The sequence below is a fragment of the Terrapene carolina genome, unplaced genomic scaffold (assembly GCF_002925995.2).
Source record: "Terrapene carolina triunguis isolate 2854851 unplaced genomic scaffold, T_m_triunguis-2.0 Scaffold85, whole genome shotgun sequence".
NCBI classification, from domain to species: domain Eukaryota; kingdom Metazoa; phylum Chordata; order Testudines; family Emydidae; genus Terrapene; species Terrapene triunguis.
This window is the reverse complement of record NW_020664436.1, coordinates 49,906,694-49,929,536: the sequence shown is the minus strand read 5'-3', so window position 1 is coordinate 49,929,536 and position 22,843 is coordinate 49,906,694. Positions and strand designations below refer to the sequence as shown.

Here is a 22,843-nt window from a genome sequence, read left to right as displayed (position 1 = left end):
TGAGGTTATCAGGGAGGCACTGGTCATGGCTCCATAGCAAAAGTTTAATTTAGAACTTAAAGCAGGGATGCAACCCCTATGAAAATACAGTGAATCCTCCACAAAAGTTACACTGCTTCCTTTTTGAGTACAGAATGAATAAATTTTCTGAGAATTTACAAGTAAAATCTATGCAATTCGTTTAGGAGTTATAATTAAACTAGATCCCTTAAGAAATGTAGCACTCAGTGTCAACTTTTTTTGTCTCCAATTATCTTAGCAATGGAATAATAGACTCAAACTTTCCATATAATTAATATTAATTGAAATTTTCTGCATAGGTTACATTTGAAGAAATTAGGTTATAATTATGCTAAGTTACTGATTATTATATCTAATTATTAAGATTGCTTCATAGACGATGGGCCAGTTTCAGTAGCTCAGGCCACTCTTAACTGGGGCCATTGTGACATCACAGATAATGCTCCTTTCTTTGTGCCCATCTCCACTCAACACCCATAAGCACTCCTCACACACAAACACTTCCCTTCCCCTCTTGACGGCCATGGTATTGCTTTGTGGTGGTGGGAGACCTGAGGTGGACAGTGAGGGAGGTCAGGGGGAGAGAATGAGGAAGTGGACTGGATAGGGGGAAGCTGGTGTCTGTGAGGGCCCATGGGAAAGGAGGACCGTGTTATTCAAAGGGAGAGCCTTCCCTCTCATCTACATTCTCTCTATCTCCCTAAACCTTGCACTGTTCTGTTCTCATCTGCCTCAAGCCTTTTATAGATAACTTTTAAAAAAGAAATAGATCTGTTTCCTTTCAGCTATGACATTCAAGCTCCAGTTTCACATCATGGAAGATTACTTGGTAAGTGTGCCGGCGTATTTTTTACAAAAATAATTATAACATAAAAACACCACCACCACCATCGCCTCTCCACCCACTCACAGAGTAAACTTTGTTCAGGACGGGACTTGGGCATTTTTACTACCATGTCATGAAAATGCTTTGAGCATGTTTTCATAACAGTGGTAAAAACAACTGTATCAGCTAAATGAGTAAACCAATTGCAAGTTAAGGGCCAGATTCACTAGTAAACACTGACTGGTTTGTACTGTTTCACTGATGCAAAACAACTGTAAACCTGGTGTAATTGGCCACTACACTGCAGCTATTTTGTGCTGCTCCAGAGTTCTGCAAAACACACAAAATGTACCAGTGAATTCAGCCTTAATGGATAAAATAAAATTTAAAAAAATGTAACGTTTGATACTAATACATAGTGAGACTCATTCTGGACATTACAGGGTAGCGCTCTCTCTTTTTGTATAGCATTCATGTAGTTATGGGTTGGTATAAGAAGAGGGCGGGAGCATTTGGTGAGCAGTGAAGTGGTGCTATGCCCAGTCCGCCACTGGTGCAAGATCCCTGAGGGACTTTATTCTAGTGGCGTAGGTTACAGGTGCTCTTTTTAAGCTCTAACGTGCATGGAGCCTAGAAACTCAGAAACTGTAACTCCATCTCCACTTTGCCCAAGGTCCCCTGGGACTGAGTGGAGAACCAAGCTTTAGGAGCTGAGTTTTGTTTGCGATGGGGCAGGAACTCTACTCACTCACAAACAGTGTGAGTGATTGCTTAAGACTGGACTCTGGCATTGTTATAACCATGGAATGAAAATGCATGTGACCCTTGTCTACACCTGTCTTAGCCGGGGGAAGCGGCACCATTCTGAAACATGGGTACTAATTTTACTAGTGCAGAGGCAGCCTTGCCGGCTTTAAGATTGTGCCTCATGCACTGAGACCTGACTCCTTCCATTTAGGAACTAAGGGCTTGTCTACACAACTATTTCAATCGTAGCAAGCAAGGGTGTGAAACTACCCCCAAGGTAGCCTGTTGATTTCATGTGCTTTTTCTGGTGTAAGCACAGATAGATAGAGAGATGACTTTTTTTTCCGATTTTTCAGAACTAAAATGAACGTGGCTTTTTTGCTTCTTTGTGCATCATCAGCACAGCTGAGCAGGAATAATCATTCATAATTATTTTCAACTGAAGTAGCAGCAGATGAAATATAAGAGCCCAAAACATTTTTAAAGGTTCTACAAAAATAACAGCTTTTCTGTGGTCTAGGCAAACAAACAGTGGTGATGAGAAGTGTATAATGGCGTACCTGCTTTAGCTGCAGAGTTGTTGGGGCTTTGCCCTGAAGCAGCAGAATTGGGAAGGCTGGAAGAAGCAGCTTTCTTGTCTTGCACTTTAGAGTCTTCTGATGCTAAAAAGAGAAGGGAAAGAGATTACATAATTAACCATGCTATTAGAAAACAGTCTCTTTCTATTACACTGTAAGTTATTCATGTTATATAGCATTTAATTAACAACTCTGGCCATGCCTGTTATTTTAGAAAAAGTACCCTATAACATTTGGTGCAGACAAATGGTCCTTCCAAATTTCCACACAAAACTTCAACGCCATGCATGATTATCATAGAATATTCGGGTTGGAAGAGACCTCAGGAGGTCATCTAGTCCAATCCCCTGCTCAAAGCAGGACCAACACCAACTAAATCATCCCAGCCAGGGCTTTGTCAAGCCGGGCCTTAAAAACTTCTAAGGATGGAGATTCCACCACCTCCCTAGGTAACCCATTCCAGTGCTTCACCACCCTCCTAGTGAAATAGTGTTTCCTAATATCCAACCTAGACCTCCCCCACTGCAACTTGAGACCATTGCTTCTTGTTCTGTCATCTGCCACCACTGAGACCAGCCTAGCTCCATCCTCTTTGGAACCCCCCTTCAGGTAGTTGAAGGCTATCAAATCTCCCCCTCATTCTTCTCTTCTGCAGATTAAATAACCCCAGTTCCCTCAGCCTCTCCTAAGTCATGTGCTCCAGCCCCCTAATCATTTTTGTTGCCTTCTGCTGGACTCTCTCCAATTTGTCCACATCCCTTCTGTAGTGGGTGGACCAAAACTGGACACAATACTCCAGGTGTGGCCTCACCAGCGCCGAATAGAGGGGAATAATTACTTCCCTCGATCTGCTGGCAATGCTCCTACTAATACAGCCCAATATGCCGTTGGCCTTCTTGGCCTTCAACGAGGGCACGCTGCTGACTCATATCCAGCTTCTCATCCACTGTAATCCCCAGATCCTTTTCTGCAGAACTGCTGCTTAACCAGTCGGTCCCCAGGCTGTAGCAGTGCATAGGATTCTTCCTTCCTAATCTAGCCATGCAACTCCACATTAAGGTTGAGGAAAGATGTATAACAAAATTCCCCCTCTACAGTGCTCCCTTTAATACTGTCTCTGAATTGTCTAAAGGCTCATTTTTTTCTCGTTTCCTCTCAGCGATGCTTAAATCCATGTTGAGTCATTACCTCTAACCAGCATGAGACCACTGCTTCCAAAATCAGCCACATATACCAAAATTCATCAGCCTTCAAACGCCTGCTCCTGATCCAGTTCCTTCAGAAGGAGCTGGATTGGGCTCTTAATTGGGGCTAATAGCAAAGCAGCAAAAGCAACAACTGATTGAGGCTGCCCAGTGATTTACGAGTAGCACAAACACTCCAACTAGAACTGGGCAAATAACTGATTTTTCGGTTCAGCCGTCAAACTGGAAAATCAGAACAAACATTTGGTTCGGTTCCAAAAATGTTCAGAATATATGTCAGCAAATCGGAAACGTCTAGTCAGCTTCAAAAAAGAGGGACTGTCTCATCTCTTCCTGTTTCAGAGGAGGGATTTAATGCCATATGTCCTACCTCGCAGCTGAGTGCCTTAATCACCAGGCTATTGAGTCAGTCTCACTCTCTCTTTGACCCAATGGCTAGTTGTCTATTCGTACAATGTGGAACAGCTTCAGCAGGAGAATTGAGAGAACTCCCACCCCAGAACAGCTTAGAGGCTGGCGGTTAGGATGCTCATATAGGAGGGGGCAGATCTGAGTTCAAGTCCTTGCTATAGAGTAAGGATTCAAACCTGGGTCTCCTACACTCAGGTAAGTGCCCTAATTATTGGGCTAAATGTTGGGGGAGGGGGAGCAAAGGTTTGTGCATGTACCACAAACACACAGTTTTCTGGAGCTGGCCCTGAAAATCATTTTCCCAGTTGAAATTAATTGGGTCAAATTTGCAAATAGTTTTGGGTCGACTGAAACTGCATTTATTTTTGGCAAATAAACTATTTGTCTGAAAAATTTTGCCCAGCTGTGACTCCAATTTATGTATCACCTATTGTACATTCTGTGCACTGAAGTAAAGAGGAATTTATATTGCTAAGAGTCAAACGCAAGTCCCAGCTTCTCGCATTTATTTCACAAAACATTAATAACACTTCAAAGACTGTTTATATTTTACTAGCACACCATAAACCTCTGCTATAGGTTCAGATGACAATTTAGGGCTTGATTGAAAGCCTGCTGAAGTCAGTAGACAGAGTCTAATTGATTTCAATGGACGTTGGCCCTTTGTGGGTCCAGAAAAAGATGCTTCTGGGCTCTACAAACTCCTTTACGCCTATTGAGAAAGAAAAAATGGAAAGCTTCACTTTCATGTGTATTTAAATCTTAGGCATAAATCAAAATAGTAACCTTGCTCTGATTATATTTAATGCAAACAAAGCCAGCCAGTCAAATTTCATGTCTCTTTCTCAGCTAGTGGTTTGCCTCTGTGGTATACTCGTCGACTGTATGAATGAGTACAATTTCCTAAAGCCAAACAACCTGGGAAAATTAGAACAATGGTCAGACTTTGTGGAAGGGTTTTTAGAATTATTTCCAATGGTTTGAACAAATTCTGACTCAAAGAAAAAGGGAGATTTGTATCAAAACCAATATTACTTTTAAAAATCTAAATTGTTTAACCGAAAATCTCATTAGAAATGAGAGCTGGAGAAATTTGATTGCCAGAGCTTTCAACACTAACAGGTATTGCTCCATTAGGTTCACTTTGCTAAGTGAAGCTTTTAAGTGCCAGCTAATCAGAGAGATGGTATTGAAAACATAATTTAAAAACTTTCAGGAGGCCCCAAGGGATTTCCTAGTATTGTTTGCTTGAAGATTCTATATACTCTCCTTGGGAAAAAATAAAATCATTGAAGCACTATCTGGAATGATTAACAATAAAGCTTTGCTATTAAGCTCTTTACTGATCCTGCAGCCTGCATGAAGTGCTTTATTTCATCAGTCATAGTTTAGGGTGGGTAAAACAGAAAGGAGCGTGGCTAAGGTGCTATATAGCATCTACATCTGGGCTTCTGATGAAAAAATGGAAACTGAAAATGTTCCATTAAAAATGTCAGTTTTCAAAAGCCAGGGGTTTTCCTGAGAGCATTTTTTGACAATCAAACTTTTTTTGCTTTTTGGGAAAAAATTGTGTGTGATGTTTTGGAATTTTTTAAAAACATGTCTTACAAAAAATAATTGGCATTTTTTGACCAGATCTAATAAGTATTAACCATGGAGCCACCAAGGGTATTGACGACACGGCACCTGGGAGCACGCCTCTCAGTAAGGTAGACAGACATGCACTAGCGCACTAAAAGTAGCAGTAAGGATGTTGTGGCGTGGGTGGCCACAAATTCAAGCCTGCCTGACCCCCTGGGTCCATGCTCAGGCAGCTAGCCTGTGCTACTACCCATACCGCAACATCCACACTATTTTTAGCGAGCTAGTGCAAGTCTGTCTACCTCTACTGAGAGGCAAGCTCACAGCGGTAGTGTAGACATACCCAAAAGTCAAGGGAAGTCATCCTTGTAGCACCAAGCTAGGGCTGGCTCTATCCACAATAAGTTAAATAAGCTAAAAAGCAGCACACTGGAGGTCAGGACCTGTGAACATTTCCATTGTAAAGGCTGCTCTGAGAGTTCAATATCTTGCTATTTTAATGTCCTATTGGATGGGAACTTAGCAAAAGGATTTGTCCACCATAATAAGCAATAAAAATAACGTTACAGAATTTCAGATGCTTTTTGCCTAGCCCTTATATGCACAACCACCTTTGAAAAAATACAATAGAAAAATAATAGAACTTTGTGAGCACTTTGCCTCTAAACATACCTTTTCCAAAACAGTTTATTTGAAACAGGCCGTATATTTTAGTTACTTTAGTTATAATCTCCTTTTTTCACTGCTGCGTCACTGACAACCCACACAGAAGTTCATCTTCAAAGCCTAACAGACAGTTTTTCCAAAGCCTGCCAAGACTTTGGGCTTACTATAAGCCTAAAAAAGACTAACAATGTGCCAAGGAGTTAAGGAAGCACCTTCCATCAAGATCAAGAACTATGAACTTGAAGTGGTGAATGAGTTCAGATACCTGGGGTCCACTATCTCAGCCAACCTTTCACTTTAAACAGAACTCAACATCCGCACTGGAAAAGCCACCACAGAGGGTATGGCAAAACAACAAACTGACAGAACACACAAAGATCTCTGTGTATCGTGCATGTGTTATCAGCACACTGTTGTACGGGAGCAAGACATGGCAGGAAAAGAGGCTCAACAGCTTTAATCGAATCTTTGGCATCTCCTGGAGGGACAGAGTCACCAGCAACTGAGGTGCTCAAGCAGGCATACCCAGCATGCAAACAGTCCTCAAACAGAGACGCCTCTGCTGGCTTGGGTATGTGCCCCGAATGAATGATGGACGCATCCCAAAGGACATCCTCTATGGCGAATTGGCATCTGGAAAAAGACCCAAAGGACGCCCAAAATTGCATTTCAAGGATCTGTGCAAATGAGAAGAAATGGACATGGATGTGGACAAATGGGCAGATCACATTCAAGACAGCAGCCTTTGGAAACAAGAGCTTAACAGGGGTCTCCAGAGTTCCGAGAGGAAACCGTCCAGCTTAGCAGAGGAGAAAAAAGAGCTCACAGAAGGCAGAGCCCAAAGGGTCAAAACATCACCTTTAAATGTGACAGCTACGGCAGAGATTGTCTCTCTCGAGTGGGTCTCTTCAGCCACGTTCGCGGCAGCCATAAAACCAACTGAGTACATTCTTTACCTCTCGGGGCGCATACCCATGGTCTCTCGAGACTGAAGGATTCCTACTACTAATCTCCTTTTTTAATTTATATCAGCACTGTACCGAAACTGTCATGCAAAGTAATCTTTGGTAAGTGGTTTACTACTCCTTTTTGGGAATGTTGAGTGTTTTAGGCCCCAATCCTGCAAACAGCTATGTACATGGTTAACTTTACTCATGTGAGTAGTTCCATTGACTTCAGTGGGATAGGCATCCAATAGGTATTGGGAGGTATGTATTAATATCATTGTACAAGACACTGGTAAGACCTCAGCTGGAATATTGTGTACAGTTCTGGTCACCCATATTCAAAAAATAAATTCAAATGGGAACAGGTGCAGAGAAGGGCTACTAGGCTGATCGGGGAACAAACACTATCTTACAAGGTGACTAAAAGAGCTTGTCTTGTTTAATCTAGCAAAACTAAGGCTGAAAGGTGATATCATTACTCTGTGTAAATACACCAGGGGAGTAAACACCAGGAGGGAGAAGAGCTATTTAAGCTAAAGGACAATGTTGGCATAAGAACAAATTGGTATAAACTGGCTAGGAACAAATTCAGGATGGAAATTAGAAGAAGGTTTCGAACCATCAGAGAGGTTAGGCTCTGGAACAGCCTCTCAATGGGAATTGTGGGGGCAAGAAACTTAACTAGGTGTAAAATGGAGCTTGATACATTTATGAATGGAATTATATGATATGGTTGCAGTAGCAGAGGACTGAATTCAATGACCCAAGAGATCCCTGCCAGTCCTATGTTCCTATTCATGTGATTATGTTAAACACATGCATGTGTTCATAAGATTGAGCCTGTGAACTACATCAATCTGAAACTGGATGTTCAGATTTTTTAGTACAGATGCTTTTTAGGTTCTTTATTTTTGTGGCGTTAGTTTTTTTTCAAATTGGTTTTACTCAGCTGTTATTTGTTTGCACATCTTTAACAGTGTATTTGCACTTTTTTTCTTTTCCACACTGCATTGCACACCTATGAAACATCTTGTTAATTCCAAATCAATGATTTAATTGCGACTGCATAGTATAGAAAGCATACTTATAATTAGAGCCAGGCAAGTTTTCTTATGTGCATGAACCATTTTCACTTTCATTTTGGAAATTTCCTAATAAAAGAAATCATTAATTAAAAAAAAAAAAGCATCAAAAAATTGCTTGGGTTAAACAAATTGTGCTATTCCACCCCAAACAATTGTAGCTTGTTATTTTGCCAAGAAATTCAAATTTTCTTTATTTTGTTTCAAATCCAAAGTACATTTTATTTATTTGTTGATTGATTATTCAGGGTAGCCAAATAAATAAATAAATCAGTTATTCACCCAGCTTTACTTGTAATAAGATATTGTGTACAAACATCAACACTGGTGCTGTATTTCCTATGACAGTGTTTGTGGGAAGCAGTTTCAATACGTACTCATTTTACCGCACAAAGTGATGCTGAAATTAATAGGACACCACAAGCATGAATTTTAATGGTACAATACATGAAGTAAGAATAGCAATGACATTATGGAAATAGCCACTGTTAGTAGTATGACTTATGGGATAGATTACTTTACACCATAAATGGACTATTTAGACAACCAGACAGCTCTGTTTCCAAATCTAAGCATACAGCTGTATTGGTTGCAGCATGGTCTAATAACTGAACATGGGCCCAGGAGCCAGAAAATTCTGATTTCTCTTCATAGAGCAACACTGAAGGAATGACCTCCTGTGGCAGACAGCAGCATGACAGGCATATCTGTCTCAGTTTCCCTTTTCGAAGTCCCCAGTAACTCCACTTCAGATTCATTTGACACAATAATACCTTCCTTGGGGCTGGTATATTATATAACATTGTGCAAATGGTCCAAAACCGAAGTCTCAAAATATATAGTTCATTTCTCACCCCAGTGGAAACAGTCAGTGAGCTCACCTGAAATCTCGCCCCACATACCACACACGAGTGCTTGTGACTGCACCCAGACTCTCTGGCAGGCCTCCCCTGTCCCATGGCAAACACCCCAGCCTATCCCTTCTGGAGTGTAACTCTGCTCTTCCTAGCAGGAAACCCCACAGTGTCTCTGCTAGGAGACCATCTTTACCAGGGGAGCACTCCTAATTCATCCCTGACCTTCCTCATGGTTGTTCTGGGTCCAGCTCTCTGGCCTTGGAGATGGCAGCAAGTAAGCTCCTTCAGCCCATGACTCTGGCGCTCCAGCACAGAGCCACAGGCATCTCCCACTGCTGTTCCTTCTGCCTTCAGCCCTGGCTCTCTGGCTTGGGATGCCAGACAGCAAACCCCTCCTGCTATTCTCCTGCTTTCAGCTTCCTCTCCGGTTCCAAACATGCAATCTTTGGCAGCTCTCTCCTGCCCCTGACTCCCACTCAGTCAGCTCTGATTCACCAAATCTTTCCAGTACCCTGGGCTCTCTCTAACCCTTTATAGCCCTCCAGTGCTGCCCCACACTCCTAATTGGCCAAATGGGAGTAACTGCTCTGGCACAAGGGTGCCAGACCTACTTCATTTACTGGGGCCAGCCACCCTGTGACAGCTCTAACACATGCTCTGCCACTGACCTTGAGTGATTCACAACCTAAAGCACTCTGGAAATCAAGAGGGCTATGTGCAGACTAAATAAAAAAGTTTTTAATTGGGAAACTACCTACCAACCATAGGTATTTATTTTGCCTCCATCACTGTAGTACCTCAGCACCTCACAATTTTTAACGTGTTTATCCTCAACTCATCCACTGAGGGAGGAGAGTGCTATTATCCCCATTGTACAGGTAGGGAACTGAGACCCAGAGAGATGAGGTGACTTGCCCAAGGTCACACAGAAAGTCAGTGTATACCATACTGAAGATCAATTTCTGCCAACATTTTCTGTCTCCCTGATTTTTACAGCTTCCCTGCTTGACAAAGACTTCACATCTAGCTCCCACTGCAGTTTCGTTCCCCCGTCAAACAAAGTTTTGCATGTGCTTAGGTCTTAAGTCTTTGCAGAATCAAGGTTGGAGCTTATTTCAAACAGCTTTCAATGCAACAATAATAAATAATAATGCCAAGCTCTTATAGAGTGCTTTTCACCCATAGATCTGCAAGTGCTCTACAAAAGAAGGCCAGTGTCATTATCCCTGTTTTACAGATGAGGAATGTGAGTCACAGAAAGAGGAGTGACTTGCCCAAGGTCATGGCAGCAGGCCAGTAGCAGAGCTAGGCATAGAACTCAGGTCTCCTGAGTCCTAGTCCAGTGTTCTATCCACTAAGCCACACTATGCATTCATACACAAGACCCTGCCTAAAGCACTTCAGTTACATAGCCTCCGTGATTGGGCCTAAAATCTGTGGGAGATCACATATCCAGGCATAATAAATCAGCTGGAAGGCCTGTACTCTGCATTTCATTAATTTATGAGTTTAAGTGACAGCCTTAATGTTATTTGTATTTAATATTCATTACAGTGCCATCCCAAGTCACCACTAGGTCTACTGCAAGGATCTGTAGTCCCTAGCTTTTGTGTTATGGATACACTGCACAACTGGAAAAATGAGCTTTGACAGTGCTGCTTCAAACTTGTGGAATAATCTGCAGTGGCTGCAAGAAACATGAATTCCATAAATAAGCCAAATGTTTTCCCTCTGCACATAGTCTGCATTTTGTAGACAGCTTCTCTTTCCTTTGCATCACACACTGCCATGTACACACAACTCCAAATTAGCAATGGCAAGATTCTAACTCAACAAAATGAGATATAGCAAACGTACAGAAAATACACTTAAGCTGCTGATCAGCTAAACTCCCTCTTCACATTTTTAATATCCTTGCAACCCATCATTACCCGCTTAAGGATAGAAAAAGCAGCACAAAGGCCATATCTGTTGCAAATACACAGTAGGGAATTCTGTTTGTGCTGTTGATTTATTTCAAGTCATTTTAGCTCTTATTTAAATAATTTTTGCTTTAAAATTCCAGGTTTCAAGATTGCCTTTGGGGATTTACATGTAGGCATTGAATCTAAATGAGCAGCACTGGGCAAAGCTAAATTAAAAAGCATTTTAATTTATGTATCTATTTAGGTATTTAGAGAGTGTAAATAACCATGGGGTAATATCTAACAACTATCAGATTAAACAAGAGTCTGTGGAAAAACTTGACAGACTTCTAAAAATAATGCTTTATTACTTCAGTTCAATATTTATTAGTCAATTTATCACGTTTCTTAAGTAACCAACATAACAGTACTCATTCCATTTCCCTCGGCTGCGGTTAAAATCTTTTGTCTCAAGTAGCTGTAGTAAATTTCTGTCCACTTCCCAACAAGAAACAACAAACAAAAACAAAAAACAAAAAAACCAGAAGCTACAGTACTCAGTAAAGTACTCAGAGGCTGTTTAGTGACAGGAGAAGATACACATGCCAGTAAACTGGAGGCAACCAAATATCTGTAGATGTTTGACAAGTTAGTTACATTACAGGATAAAATAGGTATTGAGCAGAAGAGAAAGTGTCCCGCTTCCAACTTCTTCTAGGGTTGCCAGCCAGGTGTCCAGTTTTTGATCAGAACGCCCGGTTGAAAAGGGACCCTGATGACTCCGGTCAGTGCCTGTGGGTGTGGGCAGTGTGCAGAGCCCCCTGGCCCCTCTGCCTAGGAGCTGGACATGCTGGTCATTTCCAGGAGTGGCCTGAGGTAAGCACTGCCTGGCCGGAGAGCCCGCACCCCAAACCTCCTCCCCCCCCAAACTCCCTCCCGGAGCCCACAGCCCAACCTCCTGCCCCAGCCTGGAGCCCCCTCCTGCACCCCAAACCCCTCATCCTCAGCCCCACCCCAGAGTCTGCACCCCCAGCCAGAGCCTGTACCCCCTCCCACATCCCAACCCCCTGCCCCAGTAAGGAAACGCAAGTAAGGAAAATGGAAATAGGTCAAATAGGGGAAGAGGAAGAGGTTATAATAGAAGAAAATTTTCTTCCAGCAATATTGTCATAGCCATTTGTCAGTTAGTCCCTCGCCCTGCCAACTACCTCTTTCCTATCAATGATCCCATTATCAGAGAAGAACAAGGAACTAGTGTCAGAGGTGGCAACTGCAGGAAGGTGATATCACAGAGGCAAAGTGGCACCCAGGCATAGAAAAGGTAACAGTGTTGTACTGGGAAATTCAGAACAGCTAGCAGTTGTAATCCATACTATTTTTTTTTTTTAAACACTAACTTCTAATTCTTATACCTTTTCAGATTCTTTACTTGTTGAGGTTGCTATATCAAACAGTTCAGTCTAATTCAGAAACAGCGCTACTTTACACAATGTCCCAATGTTTACTACAGGCAACAATGCAGAAAGAGTCACTAGAGCTAGTCAGGAGAGAAACCAAATATGTACAGCATTGCAAAATTAACTAGGATCAGCATGTGTTATTTCATTGCCTTCTAAAGCAAAAATGCTGAATTTACAGACTAATGGTCCAATTTAGTATAGCAAGCTCTGTAAGAACAACAAAGATGACATTTGAAAATGTAAGTTCACTCAATACTGTCTCCTTTTTTTGAAATATAACAAAGATGGACGTGGGCTGGCACTAAACAGGTTTGGTAGCAGATGCTAAAAATTGAATAGTTTGCCAATAATTAATTTGGAGAATCCTAAGAGACTCACCTGTCGCACAACAAGCTTATCAAGGACGCAGCGTGGGTCTGTGGCCTGTGTGCTATAAGATCCACTGAAAAAGGGCCGTTTGGTCAGCAGCCTGAAGAAAATGGGCCATTATTCTGAGAAGAATGTTCTGCAAGATGGAAGATTCTAGGTTGGTCCCTCTATCTTTCCGAGAACTCCTTTTCTTCTAGGTACTCGAGTCAGTTCATGGATAGAATCCACCCTGACATTTCCACAAAAATCTTGTCACTGAAATAGCACTTCATGCTTTCCTTGTGCTTTAAACTCAGTCAGTTCAGCTGCTGAGCCTGCTGGTAAGCAAACAATTGTCTACTTTATTCATTAATTTCATGAGCTGCAAGTTTCCCTTATTTGTTCGTGGTCCTTCCATTTGACATTATCCCCATTTGCCTTCTAGACTAATTAAGCCCAAAGGTAGTGCAAAGCTTTTTTGACTGTTTTCTGTTCCAGAAGTGGAAATGAAGTTCCACCTATTGGCAAGACTAAGTTTGGATCCAGATCCAAACTTTCAAAACATTCCCTTTTCCTAACCCTGGAGTTCATTTTTAAACTCCACCCAGTACAGCTGTACAGAGAGGGAGATTTACTCCAAACCTGGAACCTTTAGACACTCCTGTCTGACGCATTTTCCATGGCCGTGAATTTGGTAGGACCCTATTTATACCCCCTAGAAGTAGCTCCATAATGCCTCGCTGGAGATAGAGGATTTGTATAGGTGGAGAGAGAGAGAGGTGGGACTTATCTAGCAGTTCAGTCTTTTCTCAGAGACTGGTCTGTTTCAGAGCCAATGTTCACAGACTTCTTCACCCTACTTGGTTTGGAACCAATAATACAATGGACTTGAGTAAAGCCTGTGGAGAGAAATTCGGGGCCCTGGTACATCATATTCACTGGGGCCCCACCCTCTTCCATTTCACTCCAGTTACAGACATTTGGGGGTTGGGCATGAGCTTGGGGCACCAGTGCAATTGTTCCCTTTTCCCTCCACTCTCATCAGCCCTGGGTAAAGCCCTTGGAGTTTTAAATACAAAACCGTGTGCAACAAACCGTTATAGCTTGAAATGTTCAAGTATAACATGATTTAAAGCTTTACAAGGTTCTTTATAGTGCTGCTACCCTATGTATTAGGAACCTTGAGCTGTATCTATTCAGAAAAGGTTTGTACTTAGTGCTTTTGGAAAATGGAAGTAATTCTTTTTCATTTTATTTGTTTTTTTTTAAAAAAGCTTTAAAAATAAATAGAAGTATTTCTATCTTAATTAAATGCAAGGACTCCGCTAAATAGTGATGCCATAAGTAGATTAAGCAGTCAGACAGTCTCAAAACCATGATGAGTCCAAGACGGTTGTAGACAATAGAGCGGCTTGTCATTTTTACCTACTGTGTTATTGTCATTTTACCTACTGTATTAGAAAGATTTTTATAAAAAGCACTAACACCGTAAATGGGTTTACCTCAGTGCCGAGGAAGATGCTCATTCTTTTAAGATATAAAAATGCAATGAGCCCAGAACAACATTTTGCATGCTATTAACAAATTATAGTTCTGCCTCTAAAGAGAGAGGAACACAGAGTCTCTATATAATGCATACTATTACTTGAATCAAACAATGCATTTTTAGTCAAGGAAGCAGTAGAGTCAAACCCAATATCGATCATCCCATATTTAGATGTATATAAAATTAATTCATGTATACGTTTACAATATTTTTTCTTGGAAGTCTGAAACCGAATATGTTTCCTTGTTATATTTTTCTTTCCTGCTTTATGTACACACACACAAACACAAAGGGTCTGTTATTTTAGGCTAGCTCACAAGAACTAGCTTACATTTATTTATTTATTTTAGGAAAAAAGATAGAAACTTATTTGAAATGAGTTGGTGGGGTCATTTAATTACCCATTGCTCAAGTGTCTGCGTCACAAAATCTACCCATCACTGCTCCTTTGCTGGCAGTCTCAGTTCAACTGAGAAGTCAGACACTGAATGACTATAGATATGAAATATATTCTCACCACCAGAGCTTATCACGCCAGGGCTCCATCATGTGAATACATTTGCTTTGGAAACAATCCATGTGCATAAAACTCGACTTTGCAACTAGCAACAAGAAAAAGGCGTCAGATTTAAGGTTTAACTAGTGGAACTGCTTCATTGGAGAGATATGCTCATAAAAATTAATTTCTTACCTTCCCATCTCTGCACCTCCCTATTTTGCTGTCCTTTAACACAATCTCTTTAAATATGTGAGAACAAGTGTATACAGCTATTCAGCTTTGTGGATAATAATCCTTTGAGGGCACCCAGATACAATCACAATGGGGAGGTCATACGTGTACCCAGACAGGTAGGCTCAGAGGAAGGATAATCCAGTGGTTAGGGTGTTAACCTTGGACTCTAGAGACCAGGTTTCAACTCCCTGCTCTACCACGGACCTCCTTTGTAACCTCAGGCAAGACCTTAATCTCTCTGTGCCTCCTCCGTTCCCCATCTGTAAAATAAGGCTAATAGCACTTCCCTACCTCACAGGGGTGTTGTGAGGATAAATATGTTAAAGATTGTGAGGTGTTCATATACTACAGTAATAGGGGCTATACAAGTACCAGAGATAGAAATATAAACTACCATAAATGTTTGTATGCAGCTCACACTCAAAGATAAATAGTAAACCAAATAACTACTGCTGCTATACTACTACACAACAGACTACGATATTCATGAAATTTAAGGAAATGATTAACGTGGCAGGGTCCCTGCTTCTCGGAAGATACTTTACTTTTTACAAAAACATATGCAACATAATGAGTCAAGCAACCCACATGAACTGTTCTTAAAAGCATAAAAAACCACCATTGATGTTCAAACAGTTATCGCTGGTTAAACATGTCATGTATTTGAAAACTTTAAGAATGTTTCAGTAATGTAAGAAAAAAACTAAGCTCAGAGCACAGTAAATGATTGATTCAAGGGAAAATATCATTTTTTTTTCTGGACACTGCAATCTGTACTGTCAATACTGGCTCTGCAGCTGACCTACCCATGGAAATGGCCAGTCTATCTAGACACAGATGACAGAAAAAAAAATTCTAACGTGTAAAACTGCACAATACAAGGTTGAAATGCTCCTTGCGGATAGGCTGACCAGATAGCAAGTGTCAAAAATCGGGACAGGAGGTGGGGGTAATAGGTGCCTTTGTGAGAAAAAGACCCAAACATCAAGACTGTCCCTAGAAAACTGGAACATCTGGTCACCCTATTTGCGGATGAGGTGAGGAAAGAGGTCATTTTAATGAGTTCCCCACATCCTGTGTTCTACAACCTATCTGTGCTGGACCAAGCCCACTCCAAACACCCAGGCTGTGGTGTACGCAATCCACACTGTGCAATCTGCAGCCATACTGTTTGAGTAGCTATTCTACACATTTACCCAAAATGCAAGAGTACCAACTCTCTGCATTTACTTAGGAGGAACTTTCTGCCCCTCATCTGAGTTCAACTGCTGCTCGTGGTTTTGCTACTGATAAGGGAAAAGGGTTCCCTCATATGGAAACTGTTGTGGTTTATTATTAGGGGACCTGCATATTTGAGCTCTACTTAGTACGTAAAAATTGCTGGTTTTCTTTGGGGCTAGGTGACAGTTGTTCATCTCACTGGTTGACAGCAATTTTTCTGGACCTCAGAGAAGAGTTTGCTTCAGACTATGGGTACAGTCCCTTTAAATTTCTTTCTTCAGCAATTAGTCCAATCACGGTAGAACCTGCCCCCGGCATCAGGACACTGAGCAAGTTCATCGACCTTCCTTCCTTCACTATCAGCCTCATTTGGCTCACCCTCTGAAACACTTTCATGACCAATATTTGAAGGGTGCGGTGGGCACAATGGGTGACTGATACTTATTGGAGCGTTTAGCTGCTACGATAATCTACACAGTAAGATTCTAGGAATTTCTCTCTGAAGCCTAAAATATCTGTTGAGCCAGTGTAACGCAATGGAAGTGGCTACAAGCATGGTTGAGAGCTTTTTTTGTTCAGAGCAAGTTCAATTGTCACTGGAATTCATGGTCTATTACCCTCCAATTTTTAAGTTCTTGTCTATTTTGACTTGACAAATTACACCCATGTGGTATGAAGCTACAATAAGGCATATATCTATGCCATGCTAAGAGTCCTAGACGAGGGGTTCTTTCAACCTTTCTTTATGAGCCCCCCCAACATGCTATAAAAACTCCACAGCCCAGTTGTGCCACAACTGTTTTTCTGCATATAAAAGCCAGGGCTGGCATTAGGGGATAAGCAAGCAGGGCAATTGCCGGGGCCCCATGCCACAGGGGGCACCGTGAAGCTAAGTTACTCAGGCTTCAGCTTCAGCCCCAGGTGGTGGGGCTCAAGGCCCCAGGGTGCAGTACTGCGGGGCTTCGGCTTTCTGCCCTGGGGCCTATTGAGTCTTACACCGGCCATGCTTGGCGGACTCCTTGAAACCCTGTCCTAGACTATTGTGATATGGAAGTAACAGCCAATCACCATACTAACTCTAATTTGCATGCAACAATTTCATTGGTTGTATGAAGGGAACTGCCACACCCTAACTTCCACCTGCACAAATCAACAAAAGTCTCTGAGCACAACACAATCCACACACAAATCACCACAACAATCCCAGACATCACTCTGAAGTCTAAAATGTCTGGTGAGTCAGCATGTAATGATAGAAACAACTACAAGCCTGGCTGAGAGCTCTTTGTTTTAAATATCACCAGATTCAACCACCACTGGGATTTACAGTCTGTTACCATCCCATTTTTAAGTTCCTAGTTATTTACAGCTCTACAGATGAAAAACACTATGTAAGAGACAGATACTAGTATTATAAGAATGGAGCAGGGGGGAGAAAAACAGGATAAATATTTTTCAATATAAAGGTTTGCTTTGTATAAGTAATTTGATTCCAAGATCTGGAATTAATAATAAAAATAACCTCGTTTTCCCAACTTTGCAATAGGAGGGGGTAATGTTTCTTCCCTATAACCCAAACACTCTTTTGACACTACTGATGACCCACCTTTTCTTCTTCCCCCAACCGCTCCATTATAAATGCATTACTTTTTTAAAAAAAAGATGCAAAAGAGCAAACTCCGGCCATAAAAATTTAGAAGACCTACACAATCTACAAAAGCCAGAGTCCTGAACTATTCCAGTATCTTCCTCCTCCCCTCTACATCACATCCCTAATGATCTCGGTGACATATGGCAATTTTCTGTAACATCCTTGAAAAACCTTACTAAATTAAGTTTAAGTATTTTGAAGTGCATTATATTAAATATAAAGTAGGGCTGTCGATTAAATTGCAGTTAACTCATGTGATTAACTAAAAAAATTAGTCACAATTAAAAAAATTAATCGCGATTAACTGCAGTTTTAATCGCATTGTTAAACAATAGAATACCAATTGAAATGTATTAAATATTTTTGGATGTTTTTCTACATTTTCAAATATAGTGATTTCAATTACAACACAGAATACAAAGTATACAGTGCTCACTTTATATTATTTTTATGACAAATATTTGCACTGTAAAATGATAAACAAAAGAAACAGTATTTTTCAGTTCACCTCATACAAGTACTGTAGTGCAATCTCTTTATCGTGAAAGTGTAACTTACAAATGTAGATTTTTGTTGTTACATAACTGCACTCAAAAACAAAACAATGCAAAACTTTAGATCCTACAAGTCCACTCAGTCCTACTTCTCGTTCAGTCAAACGCTAGGAGAAACAAGTTTGTTTACATTTATGGGAGATAATGCTGCCCACTTCTTATTTACAACGTCACCAGAAAGTGAGAACAGGTGTTCACATGGCACTTTTGTAGCTGGCATTGCAAGGTATTTACGTGCCAGATATGCTAAACATTAGTAAGCTCCTTCATGCTTCGGCCACCATTCCAGAGGACAGAACATGTTGCTCATTTTAAGAGCACTTCCGCTGCAGATTTATCAAAACGCAAAAAAGGTACCAATGTGAGGTTTCTAAAGATAGACACAGCACTTGGCCCAAGGTTTAAGAATCTGAAGTGCCTTCCAAAACCTGAGAGGGACAAGATGTGGAGCATGCTTTCAGAAGTCTTAAAAGAGCAACACTGATGCGGAAATGACAGAACCTGAACCACCAACAAAGAAAATCAACCTTCTGCTGGTGGCATCTGACTCAGATGATGAAAATGAACATGCGTCGGTCCACACTGCTTTGAATTGTTATTGAGCAGAACTCGTCATCAGCTTGGACACATGTCCTCTGGAAGGGTGATTGAAGAATGAAGGGACATATAAATTTTTAGCACAACTGGCATGTAAATATCTTGCAACGCGGGCTACAACCGTGCCACAAGAACACCTATTCTCACTTTCAGGTGACATTGTAAACAAGAAGCGGGCAGTATTATTTCCTGCAAATGTAAACAAACTTATTTGCCTGAGCGATTGGCTGAACAAGAAATAGGACTGAGTGGACTTGTAGGCTCTAAGTTTTACATTATTTTATTTTTGAATGCAGTTATTTTTTTGTACACAATTCTATATTTGTAAGTTCAACTTTCATGATAAAGAGCTTGCACTACAATACTTGTATTAGGTGAATTGAAAAATACTATTTCTTTTGGTTTTTTAAAGTGCAAATATTTGTAATAAATAAATATAAAGTGAGCACTGTACACTTTGTATTCTGTTACAATTGAAATCAATATATTTGAAAATGTAGAAAACATCCAAAAATATTTAAATAAATGGTATCCTATTATTGTTTAACAGTGCAATTAAACACGATTAATTTTTTTAATCATTTGACAGCCCTAATATAAAGGTTATGTATTACTCTGGGCCTCTCTTGGGAGAGATTATGTGAACGCTGGGGAGTGCCATGAACTTCAAAGGACTATTCTGAACAATGTGCCGGACAAGCAGGGACTTTTGGGACAAACAATGTCAAGTGGGAATCTCTACGAGGAGGTGAATGCAAATACTCCTCTCCTGGCTATGCAAAAATCCAGGTTTTGAAGCTATGTCCTGAAGAGAGGACCATTGTCATATGACTACTTGTTCCCAAAGTGTCAGGATCAAAGGCCCACGCTGTATAAAGGAAAGATTGACCCATTCTGAACTAAGGCTATTATGAACTAGTAACCACAGAAAATTTTTTTTGGTGGGATTTGAAGGACTGTTTTATATCAAAGCCTTTGTTGGACTTGGGGGGTGATCTGGTAAGCTTATTAGACTGTGTGTGGGGTCTTTCATTATTTTTAATGTTTTCTCTGTAATGCTTTCATCTTAAGAATAAGTGTGCTTGCTTAGCTAGGATTGTGTGGTAAGTTTAACAGTGGGTAATTACAGCTGTTCATATCCTTTACAGAAAAAGAAAATGCAGATGCTGGCCTGTTTAGACAGTCCAGCTTGCTGGGGGGGGTATCACAGTGTAAGCTAGGAGCTGTGTAGCTTTAACACTCTGGGCAGACGGGAGAGAGGCCTGGGTCTGAAGAGCTGGGAGCCTACAGTGAGTGCCCTTTGTGGACCACAGAAGGGGAATACAGATGCAGGAGCCCTGAATTGTGACAATGTCATACTTCTCAGTTGCATATTGAGTATTCCTTTAGATAAGAGATGTTCTTTCTATAGCCCTTAAAATTATTCAGTTTCCACATTAATCTTACAAGCCTTTATCCAAAGCCTACTGATGACAAAAAGGGCATATTTCCAGTAACTTCAATGAAGCTATGGCTCCAGCCCATAATGAGGACATTTTCACCGTGACAACACAGCAGTCTTTTAAAATAAGTGGGACAGAAATGCTCTTCCATCTTGCAAAAATTAATCCCTTCGCACAACCCACGGCAACCACAATACATTTTGGTCGTTGTGATCATATACATTGCTATTCTGAAATGTTCCCCTCAACCATACATATAGTAATCAGGCATTGGACAGTCATATGGGCTAGGCCCCTTTTAGGAAAAGGACAGTACTTGTTGCCTACAGAGACATTCCACAGCTTCTATGACGTTTTTTTGTGCGTGTCTATTTGCGGGGAGAGAGGGAGGAGAAAAGGGAGGGGTGTAGGAATTACTTTTCAGAACAGGGAGCAAATTTTGCTTCTGTGTGGAGCTTCTAAGGGCTACCAAATATGGAGACTATTTTGGACTAGATAACACTTCAAGGGCAAAAATTGTTTACAGAGCACATGGATTTGTGAACACTATCCTATTTTCAATTCCAAGGACATGATTAACTCCCCATTTATAATTCCCCTTTAATAGCTTTACACTGTTGGCAGCACATTGTTGGCATTTATCAAATAAAATTATAAATTTTTTTCTTCTTTGCATTGAGTGCACAATGGTTGGTAAACGTAGGGCTACTCTTGAGGGCTAGCTTGCTGCTGGAATAGTTTTATTGGGTTATATTAAGGTTTGGTTAGATTAGGACAAAGGTGGAAATGGCTTTTAGGGAAGAGATTACATTAAAGATGAACTCATGCTGTGGCTGCCATTCTTTAACATTTATGAATTTTCAAGGCAAGGAAGCATCTGTGCACGTTGTTTGATGAACTGGTCTGTTAAAGTAATAGCGCCAAATACCACTTTACTTAAAAACTAACAAACAAACCACCCCACATTAAATGCAAAAATCTAACCCAAATCAAATAATTGTTTTACTACACCTCTACCCCAATATAACGCGACCCGATATAACACGAATTCTGATATAACACGGTAAAGCAGTGCTCCAGGGGGGCAAGGCTGCACACTCCGGTGGATCAAAGCAAGTTCGATATAACACAGTTTCACCTATAACGCGGTAAGATTTTTTGGCTCCCGAGGACAGCGTTATATCGAGGTAGAGGTGTACTATTAATGATTTGTAGCACCTAAAGGCCTCAACCAAGATCAAGTTCCCCTTTCCCTCCCCCACCACTCTCCCTCCAAACACACTGAGTGAAAGGCTGTTCCTGCCTTGAAAATCTGCATTCTAAATAGCTAAGACATAAAAGACAGGAGAAACAGAAGCACAGAGCGGCTGTCCAAGGTCATTGAGCAAGTCAGTGGCAAAGCCTGTAATAAAACCTAGGCTACCAGTCCAGTGCCTCATATTTAGGTTATGCTACTTCTCATCTCTCCCCCCCCCCTTTTTTTCTAAAAGCGAAAAACCTAGGTATAATAGCAAGAACCCTTTTAAACCCAGTGTTATGTGACTCATAAAAGGATTAGTTATTAAAAAACAGGGGTCAGGGTGGCAGGATTTGTCCACTCTTAGAAACAGCTGTAAATATAAAATAAATGACTTTTAGTATTTAAAATGAACTGGGTCATACATTTTACGTGCTGCAAAGATTTTTGGAAATAAGATGCAACTTTTTAAACAGTGAAATACCTGGAATCATCTTACTAAGGGAAGTAGTGAATTCATTGTCACTTGGAGTCTGAGATGGCTTTGTAAAACATATGCTCTAATTTAACCACAAGTTACTGGACTCAATAATGATCACTTATGTAGTGAGGAAGAGTAATTCCCTCCACTGCAGGAATTAGTGGGTGAAATTCTATGGCCTGTTTTGGGCAGGAGGCCAAACTAGATGTGATCACCACGGTCCCTGCAGGCCTTTAAATCTATGAAGCCATGGATAATGTGATAGCCACTCTCTATAGCAACAAGCTCTTTAAAGTACATACCGTGGGAAGGGGTTAAGAAAAATGGAGGTTAGTTCCTATAGCCCATTTTTATCAATGGAAGCTTTTACTCTGAAACGGTTAAATGTAAAATGGTAAGCTGCCATTTAAGAATTACATTCTTGGATGTAAATGTTCAGGCCACCACTTTAATTAGGCCAGTATATGCTCTTCTCTTCCTCAGGCAAGATTTTCTGCTAGATCTGCACTCTTCTTTGTAATGAAAGTTCAATGGAATGGATGCTGTAGCCACTTCGAGTCAGTACAAAGTTCCATTTTCTGATTCTTCTCCTGTCCTATACATAAAAGCTATGCCCTATCACCTTAAGCTACTTCAGATAAGCATTTAATGTGGCATGAAATGCATACATTCAGAAAGGCTGGAACAAAAAGGAATGTTTCCTACAATCATATGACAGCAAACCATGTTAAAACACCGATTTATAGAA

At 40.8% G+C, this 22,843-nt stretch overlaps 1 protein-coding gene across 1 annotated transcript in view; it reads right to left on the bottom strand.

Annotated features, from left to right (window-relative positions):
• The window catches only part of MAP7 (microtubule associated protein 7), a 166,885-nt gene that overhangs the window by 77,473 nt on the left and 66,569 nt on the right, over positions 1-22,843 (bottom strand). The window contains exon 2 of the mRNA XM_024207763.2: positions 2,155-2,256. Within this exon, the coding sequence (XP_024063531.2) occupies positions 2,155-2,256 (102 nt within the window). The remainder of the gene's footprint in view (positions 1-2,154; positions 2,257-22,843) is intronic.